Genomic DNA, 24,174 nt, shown 5'->3' on the forward strand with positions numbered 1-24,174 from the left:
CTCTGCTTTTTAATCTGCTGTCTAGATTGGTCACAACTTTTCTTCCATGGAGCAAACATCTTTTAATTTCATGGCTGCAGTCACCATCTGCGGTGATTTTGGAGCCCCCCAAAATAATGTATCTCACTGGTTCCATTTTTTCCCCTATCTATTTGCCATCAAGTGATTGAACTGGATGTCATGGTCTTAGTTTTCTGAATGTTGAGCTTTAAGCCAACTTTTTCACTCTCCTCTTTCACTTTCATCAAGAGGCTCTCTAGTTCTTCGCTTTCTGCCATAAGTGTGTCATCTGCATATCCAAGGTGATTGATATTTCTCTTGGCAATCTTGATTCCAGCTTGTGCTTCATCCAGCCCAGCATTTCTCATGATGTACTCTGCATATAAGTTAAATAGCAGGGTGACAATATACAGCCTTGATGTACTCCTTTTCCTATTGGGAACCAGTCTGATGTTCCATGTCCAGTTCTAACTGTTGCTTCTTGACCTCCATACAAATTTCTTTGGAGGCAGGCCAATGTGTAAGTGTAATTAATAAATATTCTGACTTAAACTCTTGTTATTGTCAATTACACAAAACTATAAAGCACTTTCCAGGAACCCAAAGACACTAAGAATGCATAATAATTCAAAAGTGAAGGACTTTTCAAAAATTTTATCTTACATAAATAATTGAAAATAACATAATTTTTCAAGGTGAAACCCCCAAATTATCTGTCCATAGAAGGAAATTAAAATGTATGTATTGCTTCCACTCCTATTATGTAGTTTTCTGATTTTGTCCTACACTAATTCTGCTCATGTAGTTGTTGTTGTTCAGTTGCCAAGTCCTGTCTGACCCCTTGCTAATAAATGGACTGCAGCACACCAGGCCTCCCTGTCCCTCATCAGCTCTCGGAGTTTGCTCTGCCCAAGCTTATGTCCCTTGAATCAGTGCTGCCATCCTACTATCTCATCCTCTGTTGCTCTCTTCTCTCTGCCTTAAATTCTGCTCATAAATGTGAATATTAACCATCAATTTTATATGTCAAGTAACAAGGCACAGTGGGGTTATTACCTTATTTCTATCAGGTATATATGATTAAGTTACCAATTTCTTAGAAACAAAATGGAAACAAACCCCCATAAAACCAACATAAGTTCATTTTCATCTTACTAGAATTTGAGCTTCTTGAAGTAATAAAAAAATTCTTTGTACATATATTAAACCATTTAATTACAATGGTTTGTGATATTTTTAATGTTCTCATTATTAATAAAGAATATAAATTGGGTATTCAGAACACATATTAATAAAAGTTAATTAACTGATCGGGGTACACTTTTCTGAATTAGTGTTTGAGCATTTATCAAAGGGTAGCTCAGATTCTTCCCATGGATATTAAAAGCAGCAGCAAAAACTTGCTAGAGCACTTACCCTGTGGTTCACTCTGCTGGAAGGTTTTCTAAAGTATGTGTAGACCACCTGACTCTTGGTATGAAAGCATTATGTAACAACAACTTGGCTAATTGGCCCAGCATTCCTGAAGTATCCCAAGGCTGTGGGTCAGAATTCAAACCATCTCATGCCCTTGTCACAAAGCTTATTGTCATAACTGGCAAATTTGCTGTATGCAAATGGCAAATTTGCAGAGCACTCTCTAAAATAACATTTATTGAGCTGCTGGTTATTTTCATATGCATTTTATCTCATTGAATATTTGGGTGTTCATTCAATTTATAGGTGACAATACAGAGGCCCAGAGAGGTTAACTAATTTTCTCAAGGTTACAGTCAGCCAGCAGAAATTAGGAGATTTGAACATGAATCTTCTAATGTGAAACTGAGAACTCCTTGCCCTGTGTGTGAGTAGGTTGCTTTAACAAATATTTCTCAGGCTTCTAAGGAATTGTTTGCTTCAAGAGGGAAACAGATATCCATTCCCCACCCCTAACCCCCAACCCACCAACACCACTTCAACTGACTTGAGCAAAAGAAAAGATTATTGGAAGGATTCAGGCATAGGAAATGCCACCAGGTCTCAGCTAGGGCTGGAGAATCGAATCAGGAGCTGAAGTGCTTTTGTTTCTCTGCTATTCTTAGGCACCTCATCTCTGCTTCTGACTTCAGCTTCATCATTTGCTGCCATAAACCTGGGATTTCTCTGCTCCTGGTAGATAGTACTAGTCCAGCCTGTCTGCTGTGTGTGTATACAGAAGGATAGAGATTAGAAGAGGGGAGGATAACACAGTCCCACAGTTGTGACCCATACTCAGAATATCTGATATGGGAGTCAGTAGAGGTGAGGAGGACATAATTGGTAGAGAAATGATCTGCATTTATACAAAGCCTTTCTTGTACTATGGTATTAAACTTTGATAGTTAAATCTGATTCTCCAACTTGATTTGGAGCAATTTTATGAATATTAATTGGTTTCTGTTGTTTGGGTTTGTGTATGTGTTAAGTCGTTTCAGTTGAGTCTGAGAATCCCATGGACAGAGGAGCTTGCGAGCTACAGTCCATAGGGTTACAAAGAATTGGACAAGACTGAAGGGGCTTAATATGCATTCATGAATATACACAGTCATGTCTCTATGTCTGTGATTATATTCTGAAAATGCACATAATCCTATTTATGCAAGCATTTTATTCCTACTAGTCAACTGAGAGTCATCTTCATTAAAGAGATAGTTTGATGTCTCTTAAAAATACAATGGGGAAAACATTGTCTTATTATCATTTGTAGACTAATTACTTGTGCTTATACAACTATCATTTGGTTAATATTAGCAAGAACAAAGTAATGCCGAAGATGAGAAATGACACTTCTGTTAGTAGAACATGTGTGTTTCCAGCTCCCCTGATATAATAAAATACTCTGAGTAGACATCTTTAGCAACAGACATGGGTGAGTGGTCCTCCGAAGAATTATCCTCCAAAGAGGTTTTTATAGACAAGAGGACCCTTGGGGAAACCATCACAACTCTTTTCAAGTTAATGCTGTATGAAAGCCTTAAATTTTCAGTTTCTAAAAACTTGTATTTGTATTTGAAGGTCAAAAGTGAAAATGTCAATCCCATAATTACCTTCTTTTGTATGTGGTAAAAATAATACAGGAACTGCTGAAGTCATCCCTTTATAAAAATCATCTTATCTTTCTAATGAAAGTGAAAGAAATTAAAAGTGAAAGTTGCTCAGTCATGTCCTACTCTTTGCAACCCCATAGACTTCAGTCCGTGGAATTCTTCAGGCCAGAATATTGGAGCGGGTAGCCTTTCTGTTCTCCAGGGATCTTCCCAACTCAGGGATCAAACCCAGGTCTCTCTTCTTGCTTTACCCACTGAGCCACAAGGGAAGCCCAAGAATACTGGAGTGAGTAGCCTATCCCTCTCCAGTGGATCTTCCTGACCCAGGAATCGAACCGGAGTCTCCTGCATTGCAGGCCGATTCTTTACCAACTGAGCTATTAGGGAAGCCCATCTTTCTAATAAACATAGATATTAAGTACATTCTTGGGTGACATCCTGGTTAAAAAACATCCAAAGTAAGAACCTTATTTCTTACAACTGATCACTGAGCTGTTCACCCCTCAAAATTCAATTCAATAATCATATGACTAATGTATCCAACTTTAAATACTTTACATTTTTGCATATTATTTGTGCTTTGTATGACTGTAGAAATTAATACTTATTGTTATGTGGATTTGGAAAAATCTTGTGTTCCAAGAATAAGGCAGTAGAGCTGTAGTCTTGATTTCACCAGAGGGAGTAGGATAGGTGGGGACAATGTCTAGTTCTTGCTTTATTATCAGTCAGTTCTGGGCTTTATTAAGTCCCTACTTGTTCATTTTCCTTACTGAGAGACCTAGGCTGGGATGGACAATATTTAATTAGCTCCTTATAACTCTAGTATTGATGTGCTTTCTTTCGAGAGGGGTTGCTTTCTTGATTTTTTTAAAAATTGAAGTATAGTTGATTTACAATGTTGTATTAATTTCATGTGTGTATCAAAATAACTCAATTATACATATATATATATATATTTCAGATTATTTTCCTTCATATATTATTACAAGGTACTAAGCACAATTCCCTGTGCTATACAGTAGGTTCTTATTGGTTATCTATTTTATATATAGTAGTCATGTGTTTTCTTAACCTATGTTATCTTAGAGAGAGAATAGTCATGTTCTTGATAAGCAGTAGTTTTGTTTTGTTTTGTTTTCTTTTTCGCTACACTTACCTGACTTGTGGGATCTAAACTCTCAGACCAGAGATTGAATCCAGATCACAGGAGTGAAAGCCCAGAATCCTAACCAGTTGACCACCAGGAAACTCCCAACAAACTATAGATTTTTAAGAGGTGTTGGTCTTTGTTCTGGCTTCCCTGGTGGCTCAGAGGTTAAAGCGTCTGCCTGGAATGCAGGAGACCTGGGTTCAATCCTTGGGTCGGGAAGATCCCCTGGAGAAGGAAATGGCAACAAGGTGGGTAATTGATGTATGGGTTCATTTTACTATTTACTTTTTTGAATGATACTTTTTAGAGAGAGAAAGAGGGACATAGCTGAAAAATAGTGGCAATGATAAGGAAATGCTGCAAGGAGAAGATGAAACATCTTCATCCTAAAAATTGTGGTATGTTTATTTTTATGGGGCACCTAAGCATGAAAGGTAATAGAAGTGATAGGATGTACTAGGAAGCAGAAATAGAGAAACTGGAAAAGCTTGCAAGTCTCCTTGAATCATTTCATTTGAAATGCTTTATCATTTTGTTGTGAATGCCATATGAGATGTACTTAGAGTCAAGTTTAATGAATATACATTACAGAGATAAATGGTTCATGAATTCACCATCATTTTGGATTATGCATTATTGCTCTTTAAAATCATTAGTTTGGAAAATTGAGATTTGATTGTAATTTGCAATTTCTTAGCATGCTCTGACTGGGCAAAAAAGGAAGCACTCTGGATAAGGGCCAGATTTCAGAGCAAAATTTACAGATGCAAATTGCTTGATCCATAAAGTAGATAAAGTACATAATCTGCAATCAACTATAAAGTGTGACCACGGACATGGTTGGTGTGAACCCAAGCCCATGTGCCCAAAGCAATGGGAACATCAGAGTTTCGAGCAGAAAAAGGTTTATTAATCACAGAGGCACCAGCCTGGAAGATGGGAGACCCATATTGATCTCAAATCCATCTTGCTGACTCACTAGGGTGTAAGATTGTTAAAGGCAAATGGGGAGGAGAAGGTCTCTATAATCCTGAGTTCAGATAAGATGCGGCGGCACCACTTTGTGACTTCCTTTGCCCCCAGTGATGGTGGTTATTCTACTTGTTCCTAGTTTGGTCTAGTGATCTTCAACTTTCCTCTAGAAGAGAGTAGAGACAGTAGTTGAGGCATTTTGTTATCTGTTTAGGGCCTATGTGATGGTTCAGGAGTTTCAGTTCTCAAGTGACCCTATTTTTAAGTCTGCTTGGGGCCAGCTGGTTGAAGCCACAGGGTGTTACCTCATCAGTTTGGGTCCATAAATCAAGGCATCGGCTTAAGCTAATTATCACGGAAAAGATTATGTTGTATTTGCTTTCTCTTTAATTTTGAGTTCCCTCACTTCACAGTTTGGATCTGTTCTTTGGAACTGAGTGAAGTTCTAGGACTGTAAAGCCTTTTTTCTATAAACAGAAAGGCATATTTACTTGGGACTGTCTCTCAAGGGTCTGCTTGGTTTTAGTCCCCCCTTTTCTTGGAAGCTCATCAATCTTGACAGGAATAGGAGTCAGACAAGAAAGGGAATAGAGATTAATCATAAACTTGGCAAGGGAACTTGATTTAAGGTGGACCTAGTTTCAGAAATACCAATAAAATAACCCAAACTTTGAGTTCTAACATCAGGGCTCATACATATTCTAAAGTCACTTTCTGTGCAGCTAGGTTTTTTCTAGAGATTAGTGCAATTCTTTATCTAACCCAAATGTTTATTGAGCAAAATTTCTTGTCCAGAACTGTATAAAGAGTCACTTGAGGACCTCTATGGTACAAGACTGTATTTTGGCATTTTGAAACTGAATAGAGCTTTTTACCCCTTGGGCCATGATAGGATATTTAATGTCACATAAAATCACAGATTCTTTCCTTGAAACCTGAATAAATCGGTGGTCTTCCTTTTAACAAAAAGGATTTTTAAAAAGGGCTATTATATTCCTCATTTGATGCTACAAATTCACTAACAACTCAACACCCAAGCCTTTAGAAATGTTGTATATACTTAGTCTATTTTTCCACCTAATATTCACTCCTGAGCCTGATGCATCTTTCTTTTGCCTCCTAAACTATGTAAGTCACTCTTTCCAAGTCACCAATGACCTCCTTGTCATAAAATCTACTTTTTTAGTCCATTTCTCACTTGACTTTGGGACAGTAGTTGATGCTGATAAGTACTCTCTTCTTTAGGAAATATTATTTTCCTTTGGCATCCATGACACTACTGCCCTCTTCTGCTCTTCTTTTTTCTGCTTCTGGGCAATTTAAATGATGACCTTTTAGGCTTCTTTGTGAGTCCATATTCTTCTGTCCTTTGCCTTCCTTGGGATTTTGAAGTAGGCTCCCTTCCCTTGCACTCTGTATACTTGTACCAGATGACAGTATTACTCTTGAAGCATCAGTCATTGTCTTTGTGATTTTCAAATCTCTATCTCCAAGTATGACCCATCTCCTGAGCTTCAGAAAAATGTATCTACCTCTCATATTGAGAGTTTATATTGGTGTTTCTCATACACCTCAAATTCAACATATTCCAAATGGAAAACTTCATCTTACTCCCTGTGAGACTACAGCTTTCTTCTCTTCCAGTATTATTGTCTCAGAGCGTGGCACCACCACCTGTCAATTGCTTTTTGTCCTTGGTGCTTTTCACACTTTCTTCTTTCAATCAAATATCAAGATATGATCTCTTGATTTTTGCTTCCTCTTTCTATTCTCGTTGCCATTATCTTTGCATTTCCCATCATTATCTTAGATTTCCTATCATTTCTTTCCTTAAATACTCCAATGGTCTCCTAATTAGCATATCTATCCTGGCTAGTTCTCTAGTTCACTTCCAGGCTCTTCTCTTAATTCCAAGTGGTCCTTCTCTAATGCATTTCTAATCAGGGCACTTCCATGATTAAACCGTGTCTGTATCCTGTTTCACTTAAGAAGAAATCATGGCAATTATGTAACTTTGCTGCTGCTAAGTTGCTTCAGTCGTGTCTGACTCTGTGCAACCCCATAAACGGCCTCCTACCAGGCTCTTCTGTCCCTGGGATTCTCCAGGCAAGAACAGTGGAGTGGGTTGCCATTTCCTTCTCTAATGCCTGAAAGTGAAAAGTGAAAGTGAAGTCATTCAGCTGTGTCTGACTCTTGTGACCTCATGGATTGCAGCCTACCAGGCTCCTCTGTCCATGGGATTTTCCAGGCAAGAGTACTGGAGTCGGGTGACATTGCCTTATCTGTATGTAACTTTAAGAGTCTGTATAGTTTGGTCCATTGCCTAAATACTAAGGGCTTCCCAGGTGGAGCTAAAAAAACCCACCTGTCAATGCAGGAGACATAGGAGGCATGGGTTTGACTCCTGGGTTGGAAAGATCCCCTGGAGAAAGGCATGGCAACCCACTCCAGTGCTCTTGCCTGAAGAATCCCATGGATAGAGAAGCCTGGTGCACCATGGTCCATATGGTCGCAGGGTCAGACACTACTGAAGTGACTTAACACGCACACACGCATGAGTGACTAACTACTATCTAGTCTCATCTCTTGTGATTTCCCTTCATATTTCAGGTCTTCACTTATTGAAATTCTTCCCATCCTTCTAGCACACTATGACTCTTCTTGCCCATAAATATGAATGTATATCCTCTTCCAGGAATACTCCCCTCCTACTCCTTGCCTTTTATTTGGCTCACTTCTATTTAACTTTCAGAAATCCTTCTATTTTTTTCCCCTCAGAAGCATCGCCTGATCCTTTAAACTAGGTGAAGTTAGGAAAGGAAACCATTGCAATTTGTATACCCACTATGATAACAATTATCAGAGTTGTTTCATTTTCTTTTATGTGTTGGGGTAGTGGGAGACAGAGACTGTGTACTCTCTAGGGTAGAAATGATATGTATTTGCTTGTGATTACATTGCACCCCTGAGCCCCCGTGACTGATAAACTGTCTGACACAGTTTTTCAGTTCATACTTGCTGAATGACAAATGCAGAGAGAATAAAAGTCATTGTACGCGAAAAGCAAGAGGCAAGTCATTTCGATACAATGGCAAAGGATGCATTTTCACTTATATGTTTATTCCAAATGGAGTAAATGGTGTACCAATGAATCTGGAGGGGACTCTATGGAACGTTTTATGTTGGTGGCTTACATGGCTCCTGACACATGACTGCATCTATAGAAGGCGATCAATAATCATTGAATTAAATGTTTGCAATGACTTTTATTCAAATAAGGGAAGGAATTAAGCTCAATACGTGCTGTTTATTTTTGGATCCACTAAATATATATATGTGTATATATATATATATATATATATATATATAAGATTAAGGGGAGCTGTGGTGGTAAATATTAGAATGCAGGCTAATTTGGGGGATAATTTCTTCTTCAGCTTTTTTTTTTTAAATTTACCACTGCTTTCATTCACTTTTATTTTCTAGAAGTTACATACTTACATCAGAAAACATACCTTACTATTTATCTATTTCAACAAAGTATCAGATTTAATATAATGCATATGTACCAAATTTAATATAATGCATATGTATCCGATTTAATATAATGCATATGTTCTAAAGTTCATCCAAAGATATTAATAATGGAAATATCAAACAAAGATTGTTCCAGTCTGATGTGGTTATATGTCATTAATTAAAAGGACAATATTTTCTTACAAACTCTATACTCCTTGTTTATTCCCTAACTCAGGAATAGTACTATCCTGTTGAGAAAACTATAAAAACTAATGTATTTGACACTTTTCTCTCCCTCATGACCTATGTTCATTTACCTCTTGATTAGCTCTCAAATTGGTCTCCTAGATCCATTTTCACTGTCGTTAATCTAGTCCAGGCTATTATCTTCTCCTGCCAGAAAATTTGTTACAACCTGCTAAGGAGTCTACACCACCATGTCCCCTGCCAGCTTACTCTCCACTCAGCAGCCAAACCAATCTGATTATGCTCTGCTTAAAATCTTCAGTGACTTCTCATCAACCTTAAATAAGAATGGCCCACGCTTCATGTATCTTCTGACTCCACAGTGCTACCACACTTAATATTTAGATGTCATAAGCTCATATATCAATTCCAGACTTTTCAAATTCCCATCCATCTTTTCACTTATGCAATACGATAGATATTTTTTTAAATGAAGATGTTGGTATTTTACCACAAATACTCTCTGATAGGGTGAATTAGTCATCCATTCAGACATTAGATTTCAAAATTTGAATAAAAATACTTAATCCTACCCTCTGACTGATTATAAGTTAACATAGTCTTTCCTTTTGCCCACATTTTTGGATAAGTTCAAGGGCTCATGTGCTTTCTTTATGATGCTTGTAGATTCTACAGTGTAGATGAGCAGAGATCCCTGAGGGAATAAATCACTTGTTCAAGAGCACATAATGAGAGTACATAGAAGAGATCAGTCATCTTGCTTTAATGTTTTTTTTTTTTTTTATTTGGATTTTGATGAGAATAGGGTATGTGCTTAAGAACTGTCACTTTTTAGGACTGAAAGTGAAGAATCAAAGAATTAAAACGTTACAAGGTGTGCAGTTTTTGTCTATGGTAAAATGTACCATCTTGTTGAGTAGTCTATTATTTTTGATTTCAAAATGCAAAATAGAATATAAACTGGGAAGAGAGGGAGAAGGAAGGTGAGACTTGAGTCAGAGAGATCCCTGAGAGGAGATCATTACATTAGTGTGGATTTTGGTAAAAATGTAAATATATTCAGTACTCAGACATTTATTTTTCCCTTCATAAATCAACACTTTACATTTAATGTCATTTTAAAAAAAAGGTCCTTAAAAATAGCTAAGTATTATAAAAACAGATCAGAAATGCAAATTACATAGTTAAAATGGAATCAAATTTATACTTTTATAATGACCTAAGCAAATATGGATATAAATTTTAGTCTTATCAAGCATATGTCTCAAAGAACAGATACGTATAGATACTGAAAAAAGGACTTAAAGAACATAAATAAATCACTCTTAAATATGGAATAAAGATCATATACCTTACTAGTAGCTTATTCAGAAAGTATTTTTAATCAAGTGAATTGGGAATGAGCTCTTTTTTTCAATGGGTAGTATTATGTAAAAACAAAAATTCGACTGAATCACTCCCAGAATATATTCCTAGTATCCTTCTAAATTTGGGTGGAAGAAATTATTATGTGCTTAAAACTGAAGATTTCAGAGAAGGTGTCTCCATGTTTAGACTTGCTATTTTAGAGATCATCATGAACAATGGCCAAACCCTGGTGGGTCAGATAGGAATATTTTAATTTATTGAAATTTCATAACCATTTTGATAAAAGTAGAATTAATCTTATGGAGAAATTCTTACAGATATTTTAATGACTCCTTTTAAAAATGAGGAGCTAAAGATACAAATATCTAAAAAATCTCATGATTATTATTTACAAGTTGTTGGGAAATGAGTATAAAGTTAAACAGCAGCAATAAGACAGAAGACTTGCCAAAATGTGGTTGAGGATCATGTATGATGAAGACAGAAAAGAGTATCTTGAATTTGCCAGGCTTCACAGAAGAAATAAGATTTAATCAATAGCAGAATTTTGCTAAGAGAAGTGAGGAAGGAAGTTAAAGACAAAAAGCATGAAAATATTAGGAAATCATTAGAGAGCAAAGTGTGAGAAAGAGAATGGTGGTTACAGATGAGGGTGGGTCACTTGGTAAGCAAAGATCAGAGAATCAAGGCTTTGGAGATCTTTTGGAATTTTGCTTTTTATGTTCATGAAATGGAAGCCATTGAAGAATTTTGATCAGAGGAATAAAGTTTATTATTGCTTCCTGTATGCTAGGATGTTTACACCATTATTTCATGCAGTATCCATAACCAATCTTATAATGTAGGTACTGTTTACCACACTCACTTTGTATATGAGAAAACTGAGGTGCAAAAAGGTAAAGAAGCAAATTACGGCTCCACAAACTTTCAGACCCAGCTTTCAATATAGCAAGCAGTTCAATGCCACAGGTGGGTCCTCTACCTCTTCTGCCATACTGCCTTTAACTTTGATAGACATACTACACAGAGGAGAAAGACAGAGAGGAGGAAAAGATTGGAGTGAGGATGATCCCTAAGGATGTCACAAAAACAAGGCCAGACACGGAACACTGTGGGAAAAAATGGGTGGGGCTTGGATTGATTGCCTGTCAGTGAGATAAAAGGGAAGGGAGGAAATTAGGACAACACTCAAGTTCTGATTTTTTTTTTTTTTTTTTGGCTTCTCTGATAGCTCAGTTGGTAAATAATCCAATGAGACCCCATTTTGTTTCCTTGGTCCGGAAGATCCATTGGTGAAAGGAGAGGCTACACAAGCCAGTACTCTTGGATTTCCGTGTGGCTCAGTTGGTAAAGAATCTGCCCGCAATGCAGGAGACCTGGGTTCCATCCCTAGGTTGGGAAGATCCCGTGAAGAAGGGAAAGGCTACACACCCACTCTAGTATTCCTGCCTGGAGATTTCAATGGACTGGAGTCCTTGGGGTCGTAAAGAGTCAGACACAACTGAGCGGCTTTCATTTTCAAGTTCTGATTTAGCAACTGTGTGGAGAGCGTCCATTTTACAGTAATGGGGAATGCAGGGAGCAGACTGAAGGAATAATAGAGACAAGGAATGATGAATTCTACCCAGAACACGTGGAGATGGAGATGTCAGTCGGATGTTTAGAAAGGGCATTATGTGAGGGCTGGAGCACAGAAGGGGTGTGGCATAGTAGTGAAGAGAGCTGTGTTTGTGTTAAATCACTTCAGTGGTGTTTGACTTTTCGTGATCCTCTGGCCTGTAGCCTGCCAGACTCTTCTATCCTTGGAGTTCTCCAGGCAAGAATGCTGGAGTGTGTTGCTGTGCTCTCCTCCAAGGGATCTTCCTGATCCAGGGATAGAACGCGCATCTCTTAAGCCCCTTGCATTGGCACCAGATTCTCTACCACTAGCGCCACTAGCACTTAGAGGCAAATCTAGACCACTAACCATGACTAAGTGTCTGGTTACAGTTAATTATTTAAAGTGATGCATGTCAATGTATGGCAAAACCAATACAGTATCGTAAAGTAAAATAAAGTAAAAAAAAAAAAATACTCTAACACAAAGACTGCAAAGCCTACCCTGTCTCACACACATCTCATTCCTATACTGCTTTGTTTTCTGTTCCTATGGCATTTAACCCCTATGTATTATAGAAATTAGCTTTTAGAATGTCTACTTTCCTCTCAGACCAAATGTAAGAATGTAGACTCTACAAGGGAAAGTATTTCTTTCTGGTTCTTTGTTTGGTCCCAGGTGTCTAGAATAATGACATTGTATTAAGTCTCAATATATATTTGTTGAATAAAGGACAGTTTATTATTTTTCCCACTAAAAAAAAAATAAGTAAAGTGATGCAGTAGAGATAGGGGACTAGTGTTACCAACTATTGCTCTTACTGTGAACCAAACGCTTAATGTCTTTTTCTGCAAAACAGGTTAGGGTCGGAGGGGATGGGTAGAACAGACATTTGACAGATACCTTTGGGGTTTTATCTTTATATTTTCTTGAAAACTATGCACTGTGTTTATTGTATAAATCCTATCAGCAGGTAATCTGGAAATTTACATAACTGACCACAAGGGGGAGAACTCTAATTCTACATTAAGTCACTACAACTGCAAAATAGCCTTAAAGTACTTGCTATTTTCAGTTGGTGTTAAGCTGTCCCATTTCCATTTCCTCATGGAAGTTTGGGGAGTTCTCTGCTAGAGATAGGTTTCACTGAATTGAAATGTGTTGTGGTGTTAAAGTTATGATAAAGTCGCTGAATGTAAGAATCTCTTTGTATTAAGCAATAATTCTCCGGGAAGGAATCCAGATGCTTCTTTAATTAAAATGAAGACAGTATGAATTTTAAAATTCACTCTGGGAGGGTTTTTCCTTCCAAATAACATTATTTCAGTTGTCCTTCAAGAAAGCTATAATCTTTCTGAAAGTCTTTGGTTGCACTGAAACAAGCAGAAAGCCAACCTGTCACTCTGTTGCAAAGTTATAGGTATCAAAGCAAATGGATTAGAATGGTGCTGGCCATATAAATGTCGTATGTTCCTTGACTATATATGAGTACATGTTACATGGTCATTGTTATATGGACAGTGAACATTGTATGTTCAGTATTTAAATGCTCACTTTCTTTTCAGTTTAACTTCTGTGCCTTGGTTTTATGTAAAGTGTAATTGTAAGGAAACTATAATTCTCATTGGGGTGAAAATTACCTTATGAGACTTTCTAATGTTTAATGAGCTACATTTTTGGACTTGATCAAATTAAATTACATTTGTAAGATATGAGTATAGTATTTCTGCATTTTATCATTATACTGAAACAGACACAGCTAAATGAGTGTTGTCCCCTTTAAAGATATAATATTGCTGAGCTCTATAGGGCTCTCAATAATGCAGCTGTTATTGGAAACTTATTTGTGCTTCCCCTTGGAGGCAGTGTCACACCCTTTTAATATGTTCGGTGTCAGCAGATTTTCCTTTGAGAGGGAGTTCAATATTTAAAAACAAGTCTTTCTATGAATGAAGGTTGAATATTAAGTGAAAGTAGCTCAGTCGTGTCTGACTCTTTGTGACCCCATGGACTATAGCCTCCGTGGTATTCTCCAGGCCAGAATACTGGAGTAGGTAGCCATTCCCTTCTCCAGGGGATCTTCCCAATGCAGGGATTGAACCCAGGTCTCCCATGTTGCAGGCAGATTCTTCACCAGCTGAGCCACAAAGGAAGCCCACAAATACTTGAGTGGGTAACCTATCCCTTCTTCAGCACATCTTCCCGACCCAGGAATCAAACCGGGTTCTCCTGCATTGTAGGCAGATTCTTTTTCAACTGAACTATTAAGAAAGCAGGTCACCAGTCAAATTGGAAGATATTATTTGGGATCCAAAAAACTAGATATCACTAAGATATTTTAACTCCCTTTGATTTATAAACCTCCTTATCTGTCATAAAAGAGTCACATAATGTTTTTAGTAATGATGCTGTCACTGAAATGAGTTTAAACTCTCCTAAAGGTAACTATTTTCATATGAATAAACTCATTCTAAAATGTTCACTTAACAAATAAGTAGTTTTATTTATACTCGCTTTGTGCTTATTTTCCAGTTTTCACAAATGATACTTCAAAAATCCTTTAAATGTAAAATAATAGTCTACTGTAAATCAGTGTTTTCATTTAGACATTTTCTATAACTTCTTTCAAAAATGACTCAGGTTTTTTATGTTTTTCTTTGACTAGATGAATTAAGTTTCTGTCAGTATGTTTCACACCAGAAAGTATTATAGATCAATAAAAGGTCTATGCTAGGAAGTCTCATGAAGTAATTTTCACCCCAATGAGGGTTATAATTTCCTTACAATTTCACACATCTTACTTCTGCTTCTATACCCAGTGACTAGCACAGTGCTTGGTCCCCTAGTTAAATATTTACAAAATATTAGTTGCATACATGAATGAATAAATAAATATGTACATATATAAATAAACAAATATATATATAAATACACATATACATATATATATAAAATATACATATAAAATTATTCCTGTTATATATTTGTGTTCTAGACTGCTATTATAAATATCCACTCAAAACTTGGTAGCTTGAGTCAACACAAGAATTTCTGCTGTTCACAGATCTACAGTTTAGACAGGGCCCAGTGGGAACAGTCCATCTCTACTCCACTCCCGCACACGGTGTCAGCTGCTCTGGCTTGAAATCCAGGGTTGGCTGGGAGCCTAGAGTCTGGAATTACTTGAAGGTTCACTCAGTCACATGTCTAGTGGTGATACTGGCTGTTGGCTGGAACCTCAGCTGGGGATGTTATCAAGAAACCTGCTTGGATTGCTCACAGCATATTTTAGGTTCCATTCAAGTGATCAAGGCAAAGTGCAAGGCATTTTTAAGACCTTGGAGGTCACATTGGATCACTTCTGTTGTAGTGTTTGTCTAGGCAGTCACAAAGGTCTACCTGATTTCAAGGAGAAGGGACTCAGAACCCACTATGAGATGAGAAGTGTTTAAGGTCATATTGTAAGAGCATATGGGGTGAGATATATTGCAGTGGTCTTTTTTTTTTTTTTAAGGATATAATGTGCTGTACTTTTATATACTCAGATATGTAGTTTTACTTGTAAACTACTTCTGTTCACTTTAGAAAATATTGTTCCCAAACAAAATTTACCCTGTTAAATGGATTCATCTGCTCCAATGAACATTTATGGTTCATTTTCTCTTTCCTGCTTTTGCTTGTATCTCTTCTCTTAAATATGCTCATCTGCCCTTCAAAACCTCTTCCTCACATATATTCAAAGACTAAGACTGAAGCTTACTCGCTTTCTTTTTTTCTTCCCTACCTCTCTTCCTTTCTTTACTTCTATTTCTTTCTTCTTCTGTTTGTTTTGTGTGTGTGTGTGTGTGTGTGTGTGTGTGTGGGTGTATGTGGCCTGGAAAGCTTTTACTCTAAACTAATTTTGTCAAGTAAACAGTATCTAATAGGTGACTTCTCATGGTTCAAAGAGTAAAAAGCATGTTGTTGAATATTAGGTGTTTAATATTTACCAAATTGATAAAATGTTTGTAAATTATGTATTCTTTCTTAATTTGAAGAGTTTTTTTTCTCTAAAATATAGTTTTTGTTCTTAAATTTAAATGAAAGGAACTTCAAGTTCAGCTTAAAGTGAAAAATGCCATTCTTTTTCTAAATCTATTTTACTAAATTAAAAAAATAGGAATGGTCTTTTCTGAAATTTGATTCTGATAGGGAACAAATTATCATATTTTCTGCACATGACAAATCTGAGGTGAGTACTGAAATGGCTTTTTTTCCCAAAAAGTAACTGAAATAAACAGTAAAAACTGAAACTAATATGATATAACAGTATTTCTTCTATTCAGTCCAAAGTCTGTTTCACAGGATATTGAAGCAATCTGGGGATAAATATCACTGAAGTAGTAAGACACTTATGTTGTTTAATTGCTTAAAGCAGGAAATTTTAAATAGTGCAAAAAAGCATTAACCTTAGTAAAGGAAGGGGGAGACCAACTTGAAATAAGTTATATAGGAATTGCATATAGTTAGTTGCTATCCATGGAGAAGGAAATGGCAATCCACTCCAATATTCTTGCCTGGAAAATCCCATTGACAAAGGACCTTGGTGGACTACAGTACATGGGTTTGCAAAAGCGTTGGAAACAACTTAGCAACTAGAAACAAACAAAGAAAACAAACTTGAACCTGACCAAACCCCTTAACCTTTTGTTGTCTAATTTGTAGTTTGACTTGTGGTTTTGGTTCCAATTGCCAATACATATTTATTAACTTTCTGACTGTCCCATAGTTACACAAAATTTCTGTGCTGTTCATTCGAGCTATATTAAACAAGGATGTTGACACTTCTCCAGCTACAATGAACTTACAATCAATGCTTTAAAACAATTGTTTTGAACTTAGTTAATGGGGACTTCCCCGGTGGCTCAGTGGTAAAGAATCTGCCTGCCAACGTAGGGGAAAAGGGTTTGATCCCTGGTCCTGGAAGATCCCACATGGCACAGGGCAACTAAGCCTGTGCGCCACGACTATTGAGCGCACACTCCACAGCCCAGGAGACACAGCTGCTGAAACTCCCATGCCCTAGAGCCTGTGCTCTGCACAAAGAGAGGCCACCACAATGAGAAGCCTGCATATTACAACTAGAACAGCCCCCACTCAGCACAACTAGAGAAGAGCCCAAGCAGCAGTGAAGACCCAACACAGCCAGAAGGAAATAATTAATTTAAAAAGTAATTGCTATCTAGGAATGAAATGGAAAAATAACCAATTTGTTCATCTTACAAAGACTTTCCAAGGGAGGAATCATCCTAACATATCCCTGTCATAAATGTCTGTCCTGTGAATGGTGCTCAGTAAATGATTTGTATGAAAGAATTCAGTGCTTTCTGACAGTGTATTTTTAGTCATTTCAAAAAACTATTGTGTTCTTTAGCTTTATAATTGCCTCAATGTTCTTGATTATGTCATCCAGAATATGAGAGTTTGAAACTATTTTGAAAGTTTAGGTTTTGTTTTCTGAGTTCAGGGATCATACATATAGAAATTACTCCCTCACTTGAGCTGTTACAGTTTTTCCTACATACTACTGTAATAACAATCACATATATCATATGCCATATTTTGTTTTATACATATTCACCTCCAACTTTAGGTTGCAACCAACTGAAGGGTTGTATTTTTCCCTGAAATAGTATACTCTTAGAACACATTACTATGTGGTGACAGCTTCTCACTGATGGTTGAGAGAATGAATGAGAATCTGAATCTAGTGTTTGCCCTCTTTCATCTCTATTTTTCATTAAAAAATTAAGTTTTTCCATCAATATGATATAAGCCTTTGAGAAACTTATAACCTCAATAAAACCCTTCACCATTGAAAATAATGTGTTGAATTTAATATTAGACCAGATAAATGTTCAAGTTTAATTCAACATATTTTTTAAAGATTAATCTATTACCTTTATGTAGATCTCCATGTTGTTTCTTTTTTAAGGAGAGAATTTTAGGCATATTTTCCTTTTATTTAAGTAGCATACATTCCGTAAGAGATTTGACCACATTGACCACATCATCTCTCTTCATCCTAGAAACGGGAAGGAGCAGGCCATACCACCTCAGAATCTAGGATGACATGTATGGGTTTATTGTACATGTTTATAAAACCTTCTGGGTCCATTAATTCTGCAGAATTGCACAAGTACTTTATTATTTGTTCTGGGAGCAGTAATTCGGGTGCAGCTTGGTGCAAACTGTCTCCTGGGCCTTTCGGGCTCACTTTCACAGTCTTGAACAGGTGAAGAGCTAGTTTGTGTGTCTGGATGAGGAATTCTGTCATGACCTCTTGCAGGGACTGTGTCTGTGTCACGTCATCTAGGTACATGACCGGCGCTTTTATTACTGAAACATGCCACTGCATAAAGAGCCTTGTTGGGATATTGTGGGACATGACTATAATCTTCATTCCTTGAATAAAAAATTCCATGTCATCCTTTTTATGGCTCAGGTAATCTAAAAGAATTTGGTACAAAGTACCACTGGAGGACTCCAGGATATGCAGAATCGAAGTAGGATATATGAGCAACAATCCTGTCACTGCTTCTCCTAGGTGTCGTTTCAAAATTGACTGAAACAGTTGTTCATAGTAGTCAGCAATATCTTTTTTTTCTATGTTTGCTGTTATCCTGGCCACGAGGAACATCCTATGAAGAAGGAATTTCTTTAGTTGTAGTCTTTGCTTTTCTTCCTGAAATTGCAAGTAATTGCTACGTGGAACTTGTGGCATTAGAGCTTCCAGTGGCAAATTCTTTTTGTTGGTCTTTCGGGGATGGCTTCCGAAGGACATGGTGAGTCTTATTTATTCTGCCAGATGATTCCGTTTTTTAGCTTATTGCAATAGTTACATTACCAGGCTACTTCTTTGGTGATAAACTCATTTTTGTTTCTTGTGACCATAAAAAAAAAAACAAACAAACTTAGTTGTTCAAATGCTTCCAAGTGTTATCAATAAATAGTATCTTTGAAATAAAAGAGACTGTTGAAACAAGAATCAAATTATAGAATTTTGTTTTAAAATTTACAATGAGATAACTAGCACTCATATCACAGGAAGGAACTCTCCAACAAACTGGGTGGTAGGAAGAAGATGGAGCTTAATCTAGAATAAGTTCACTGTATCATTGTTTACACTATTATTATTATTATTATTTTAATTTATAGAATTTTTTTCTCCCCATCTTGAACCATATATATACACACACACAAAGATGAATGTATCCACTGATATTAACAGTGAAAGTGAAAGTGAAGTCTTTCAGTCGTGTCCGACTCTTTGCGACCCCATGGACTGTAGCCTATCACGTTGCTCCGTCCATGGGATTTTCCAGGCAAGAGTGCTGGAGTGGATTGCCATTTCCTTCTCCAGAGGATCTTCCAGACCCAGGAATTGAACCCGGGTCTCCCGCCTTGCAGGCAGATGCTTTACCATCTGAGCCACCAGGGAATCCTGATACTGTAGCCTTGGCATTACATTAAAATGTCTTTTCATTTATATAATGGTAAATACAGATTCTTTTTGGTCAAACGTTTTAAAGGATAGCTTTTATGATAATTCCTCAATTTATACATTTAACTGACCAATAAATTTTTAAAAATCTGGGAATCTCTTAACTACTAATTGGCTTCTTTAACCTTTACTCAGTACAGTGAAAGTTAATAGTATTGCTTGGATAATTAGAGCGAACTTTTGAAGTAAGTAGTTTGGGTTCTTTTTTTAAACTCCTATCAATAGACCTCAGAAATGGCTTTTTTTCTTTTGTTGTTGTCGTTGTAGGGGTGAGATAAACAATTCTGTTACTTTTGACTTAGTGTTCTTACCAAACTTTCTCTCTTCCCTGCAAGTCCATTTCTTTCATTCTTCAAGTGCCTCTCCCTTTTTCCTGTCCTCGAGGTCCCACTGGCTCCGTCACTCTTGCAACTGCCAGTGTCTCAGGTGTTCTCAGGTGCCCTGTGTTCCATTCTGGTTTCCATGGTGCCCTGGGAAATCTGAATGTCAATGGTATTAAAGGGCCAAAGTACACTGGCAACTCAGCTAGATGGTGGACCTGGAAATCCCAGACATTTTCTCTTCTTTTTGTCCACAGTTTATAGAAGAGGAAACCAAAGCATAGATGAGTGCTGTACCTTGCATGCAATTAGCTGAACTTGATTTCTACATGGAATATTAGATTATAGAATTTTGCTTTAAAATTTCTTTTTAACCTTTCACTTTCAGTTCAGTTCAGTTCAGTTCAGTCGCTCAGTCATATCCAACTCTTTGCGACCCCATGAATCACAGCACGCCAGGCCTCCCTGTCCATCACCATCTCCCGGAGTTCACTCAGACTCACATCCATCGAGTCCGTGATGCCATCTAGGCATTTCATCTTCTGTCGTCCCCTTCTCCTCCTGCCCCCAATCCCTCCCAGCATCAGAGTCTTTTCCAATGAGTCAACTCTTCTCATGAGGTGGCCAAAGTACTGGAGCTTCAGCTTTAGCATCATTCCTTCCAAAGAACACCCAGGGCTGATCTCCCTACTTTAACACTCTAAATTGCTTCTGCTATTTTTCTCAGTGCATACCTTTATGCTCTGGAGCCAAATGTTTCTGAAGAAACAATCTCCCAATGTCCTTTTGTCTTTGTAAGACAAGGAGAACAGATTAAATACCATTAATTGGTTATTACCCTGTGTCATGAAAGCATCTAGTCAAGAGTATCTGTGCTGTGCTTTGTTGTTTCAGTCGTGTCTGACTCTGCAACCCCATGGACTATAGCCCCCCAGGCTACTCTGTCTATGGGGATTCTCCAGGCAAGAATACTGGAGTGGGTTGCCATACTGCCCCGCCCGCCCCCCCCCACCCCCCGCCACGGATCTTCCCAATCCAGGAAATCCCCCCTAATAGCATACATTGAATTAAAAGTGAACACTTCTTTCATTTAAATTTGATACCTAAAATTTAAATGTTACCTTCTGAAAAACCGATAATGTAATATCCTTGAGATATAAAGAGAGCTATATCATGAACTATATTCACTTTCTTCTTTGACTGTTAGGAAACCTAGAGACCAATCTCTGGCTTCCCAGAGTGATAAGGATTGATGCTGACCTTCAAATCAGGATGATGTTCCCACCCCTACTTATCTGCTATGCCTGGTCTAGTTTTATTTTTATTTTATTTAACCCTCACTATTTTAAATTTATTGTTTCAATTTACAAAATTTATTTTAGATGACTCAAGTCTGTTGTGAAAGCAAGTCAGGCTATAAATAAATAATCAAATATAGGCTATCCAACTATTAGGATGCTACTCAGGACTTTAGACAGCTTTGAATGTGATTCATGGAGAGTATTCATTTTGTTCATTTGTAGCAAGTATAATTAGAGCTGCCAATTTTTTGCTTTGACAATTGGCAAATTCCTTTTGGCAAGTTTGATTTCACTTTTGTATGGGTGTAAGAAGCAGAATATAGTTTATTTTGAAATGAGTACTGCCAATTAGCTTTTTTTTTTTTTCCCCTAAGAAATCTTTTACCTCCTTGTTATTCTTTTTGCCATTGATCTTTTATTTCTTTCATTAGCATGGTTATCATTTCTTCAACATCTCTTTTGGTTCATGACTAAATTTTGGCATACACTTCTTATTTCAGAGGCATAGGTCTCTGCAAATTGTAAGAACCACCCCATTCTGTCTGCTCCCCAACCCAAGCATGCTTGTTCCTTCTCTGTTCATCAATCACACATATTAATAATTTTCATCTCTAGCTGAAAATTTAGAGCTTTCCCCATATCTCCTCTCAGAACCCACATACCATTGCTATTCCCCTGCCCTCTTTCCTACAGCTGTGTGATGTGCTCAGTCGTTCAATGTCCAATTCTTCATGACCCAGGGACGGTAGCCCGCCAGGCTCCTCTGTCTAAGAGACTCTCCAGGCAGGAATACTGGAGTTGCCATGTCCTCCTGAGGGGATCTTCTCAACCCAGGGATCCAACCCCGGTCTCCTACATTGCAGGTGGATTCTTTACCATCTGAGCCACCAGGGAAGGCCCCAAGAACATCTAATTTTGCCAGGAATTTATAGAAGAGGAAACTAAGGTATGGAGTATGCAAGTACCTTGCACACAATTTAAATATGCTCTCAATAGCCTCCGTGCTCTGTCTACCTGAGGTAAAGAGAAGATGAATTATTCTGTCTTTTCATCATCACAGGGTCATTCTTTGCTCTTCTATGACATGAAAGTTCCACTACAAATGGAAGTTAGCATATGGTTTTAATAAAGTAAATTGAAAGGAAAACTCCTACATTATACCTGTGATCCAAAAAATTGATGTACTGTCTTTAATTTCTCACTCATTTTGGATTTATCTACACCTTTGATGCACCAGATAATATAAGTTTCACTGTAAGAAAAACAAATGTGGAAAATACCTGGTTGCTAATTTTAGGGGTTTAGAGTCCATTGGGGTGGAAGATGTCTATGAAAAACATAATAAAACCAGACAAATGTTTGTGCTTTAGAACACTAAGGTAGAAAGGATGGCTGGGATTTCTTAGAAAGTTTAATGAGAGAGTTCGTATTTGGGCATGGCCTTCAGGGAAACAACCGGGGAGTGGCTGTGTGTAAGTGTTTTGAATTCATTACTTTACAATGTCAGGATTAGCTGAACTTGATTTCTACCTGGAATGTCAGACCCCACTCTAACCTTTCATTTGTGCTCATGTACTTGGGAAACAGAACACTCTAAATACCTTCTACTGTTTCTCTCAATGTGTTGACCCATCTATAAATTTAGTGTAAGAGAATCAATGGTCTAAAAAAAAAAAATGGCTAACAACTTGGGTAGAACTTTTCACTAAGCATTTTGTTGTTGTTGTTGTTTTTAATTGAAGTATAGTTAATATGGGCTTTCCAGGTGGCACTGTGGTAAAGAATCTTCCTGCCAATGTGGGAGGCATGGGTTCAGTCCCTGGCTTGGGAAGATCCCCTAGAGTAAGAAATGGCAACCCACTCCAGTATTCTTGCCTGGAAAATTCTATGGACAGAGTAGCCTGGCAGGCTACAGTCCACTGGGGATGCAAAGAGCTGAACAAGACTGAGCAAACACACATGTGGTACATAGTTGATTTATTTTTACAGTAGTTCAGGTATACATAAATTATTAAGTAGACAAAACATATTTGATTTAGCAGAGCAAACCAGAGTAAGCTTAGTTACCAAGAGAATACTTAGGTGTTTTAAGATTTATAAAAAATAAAAGGGAAACTAGTTTAATTCTTGAGTGTTTTTTCTCTTGGCAAAAACATTATGGAACAGTGTTTGGTAATTATTTATCAAGGAGATTCAGGCTGGAAATACTTTGTCATTTAGTATAAGCATTTAACAGATGTCTAGTCTTTGTAGAACAATATGCCAGACAGTGTGGAGGTATTCTTGTGAGTCAGATATTGTACCCGCACATGAAAAACTCAATCCTCTTACTGGAGCTTAAAGTCTACACAATTACATTTAATACAGGGCTGGAGAGAAGAAATACTAAAGACAAACAATGAACACTGAAAACACAAATGCCAGAACAATTAAATGTTGCTGGAAGAATAAGCAAAGCCAGGCATGCAAAAAGATGTGATTTGTATGTCTGGTGGGTGGTGGTGGAGTAGAGATGGGGGTCAGGGAGGGTTTGGAAAAGACTGTAAGCTTGAAGCATAGAGAACAGAAGACATACATTCACTTCATTAAGAAAATGAGAATAGTCTGGCTTGACTAGAGTAGCTCTCAGACCACAGAACCTGCAGGTTTGTTAAATTGCTGATTCCCGGTCCCTAGCCCTAAAAGGTGTGAGTTAGTCTGCTTAAAGTGAGGTCCGCTTAAAGTGAGGTCTGCTTAAAGTAAAGTGACTTTCTGACAGGTTCTCCCAGTAGCTCTGTCTATTTCACTTTAAGGCAGCATGGTCTGGCTTGTGGTGATTTAAACCTTGGCTATTAGAGACATCTTGTGGAGAATTTTTTTTTTTTTTTTTAAGCTGACTCCTGTTCTTATTTAATTAGTGTAGAATGGAACTCTCTATATTTGCAAAAGCCTCTCCTGGAGGAGGTTTGCTGGCGTAGACTTGAGGGTAAGCAGAAGAAGGGAGTGGAAAACAAGAAACGAAGTTGCATCCAGTGTTTGGAGAACCCGGACACATGCTCAGAGGTAGGAGAGAATGGTTGAGCACATGTAATCCTAACTGTGTTTTAGAAAGTTGCCTGTGAAGAGAAGAGGAATTAGAGGTGTAGGATA

General features: G+C 37.5%; 2 protein-coding genes across 2 annotated transcripts in view; one reads left to right on the plus strand and one right to left on the minus strand.

The window, feature by feature from the left end:
- Nucleotides 1-24,174, plus strand: part of ZNF804B (zinc finger protein 804B) — a 583,084-nt gene that overhangs the window by 22,125 nt on the left and 536,785 nt on the right. The gene's annotated exons all lie outside the window — the stretch shown is intronic.
- On the minus strand, nt 17,200-18,823 carry TEX47 (testis expressed 47). The gene has a single exon (XM_027969114.2). The coding sequence runs from the start codon at nt 18,702-18,704 to the stop codon at nt 17,946-17,948; it is 759 nt and encodes a 252-aa protein (XP_027824915.1). The 5' UTR covers nt 18,705-18,823; the 3' UTR covers nt 17,200-17,945.

This window comes from Ovis aries, chromosome 4, assembly GCF_016772045.2.
Source record: "Ovis aries strain OAR_USU_Benz2616 breed Rambouillet chromosome 4, ARS-UI_Ramb_v3.0, whole genome shotgun sequence".
In the NCBI taxonomy this organism is placed as follows: Eukaryota; Metazoa; Chordata; class Mammalia; order Artiodactyla; family Bovidae; genus Ovis; species Ovis aries.

Coding starts and splice junctions, on each gene's coding strand:
- TEX47 (XM_027969114.2), bottom strand. CDS start 18,704: ATGTCCTTCGGAAGCCATCCCCGAAAGACCAACAAAAAGAATTTGCCA.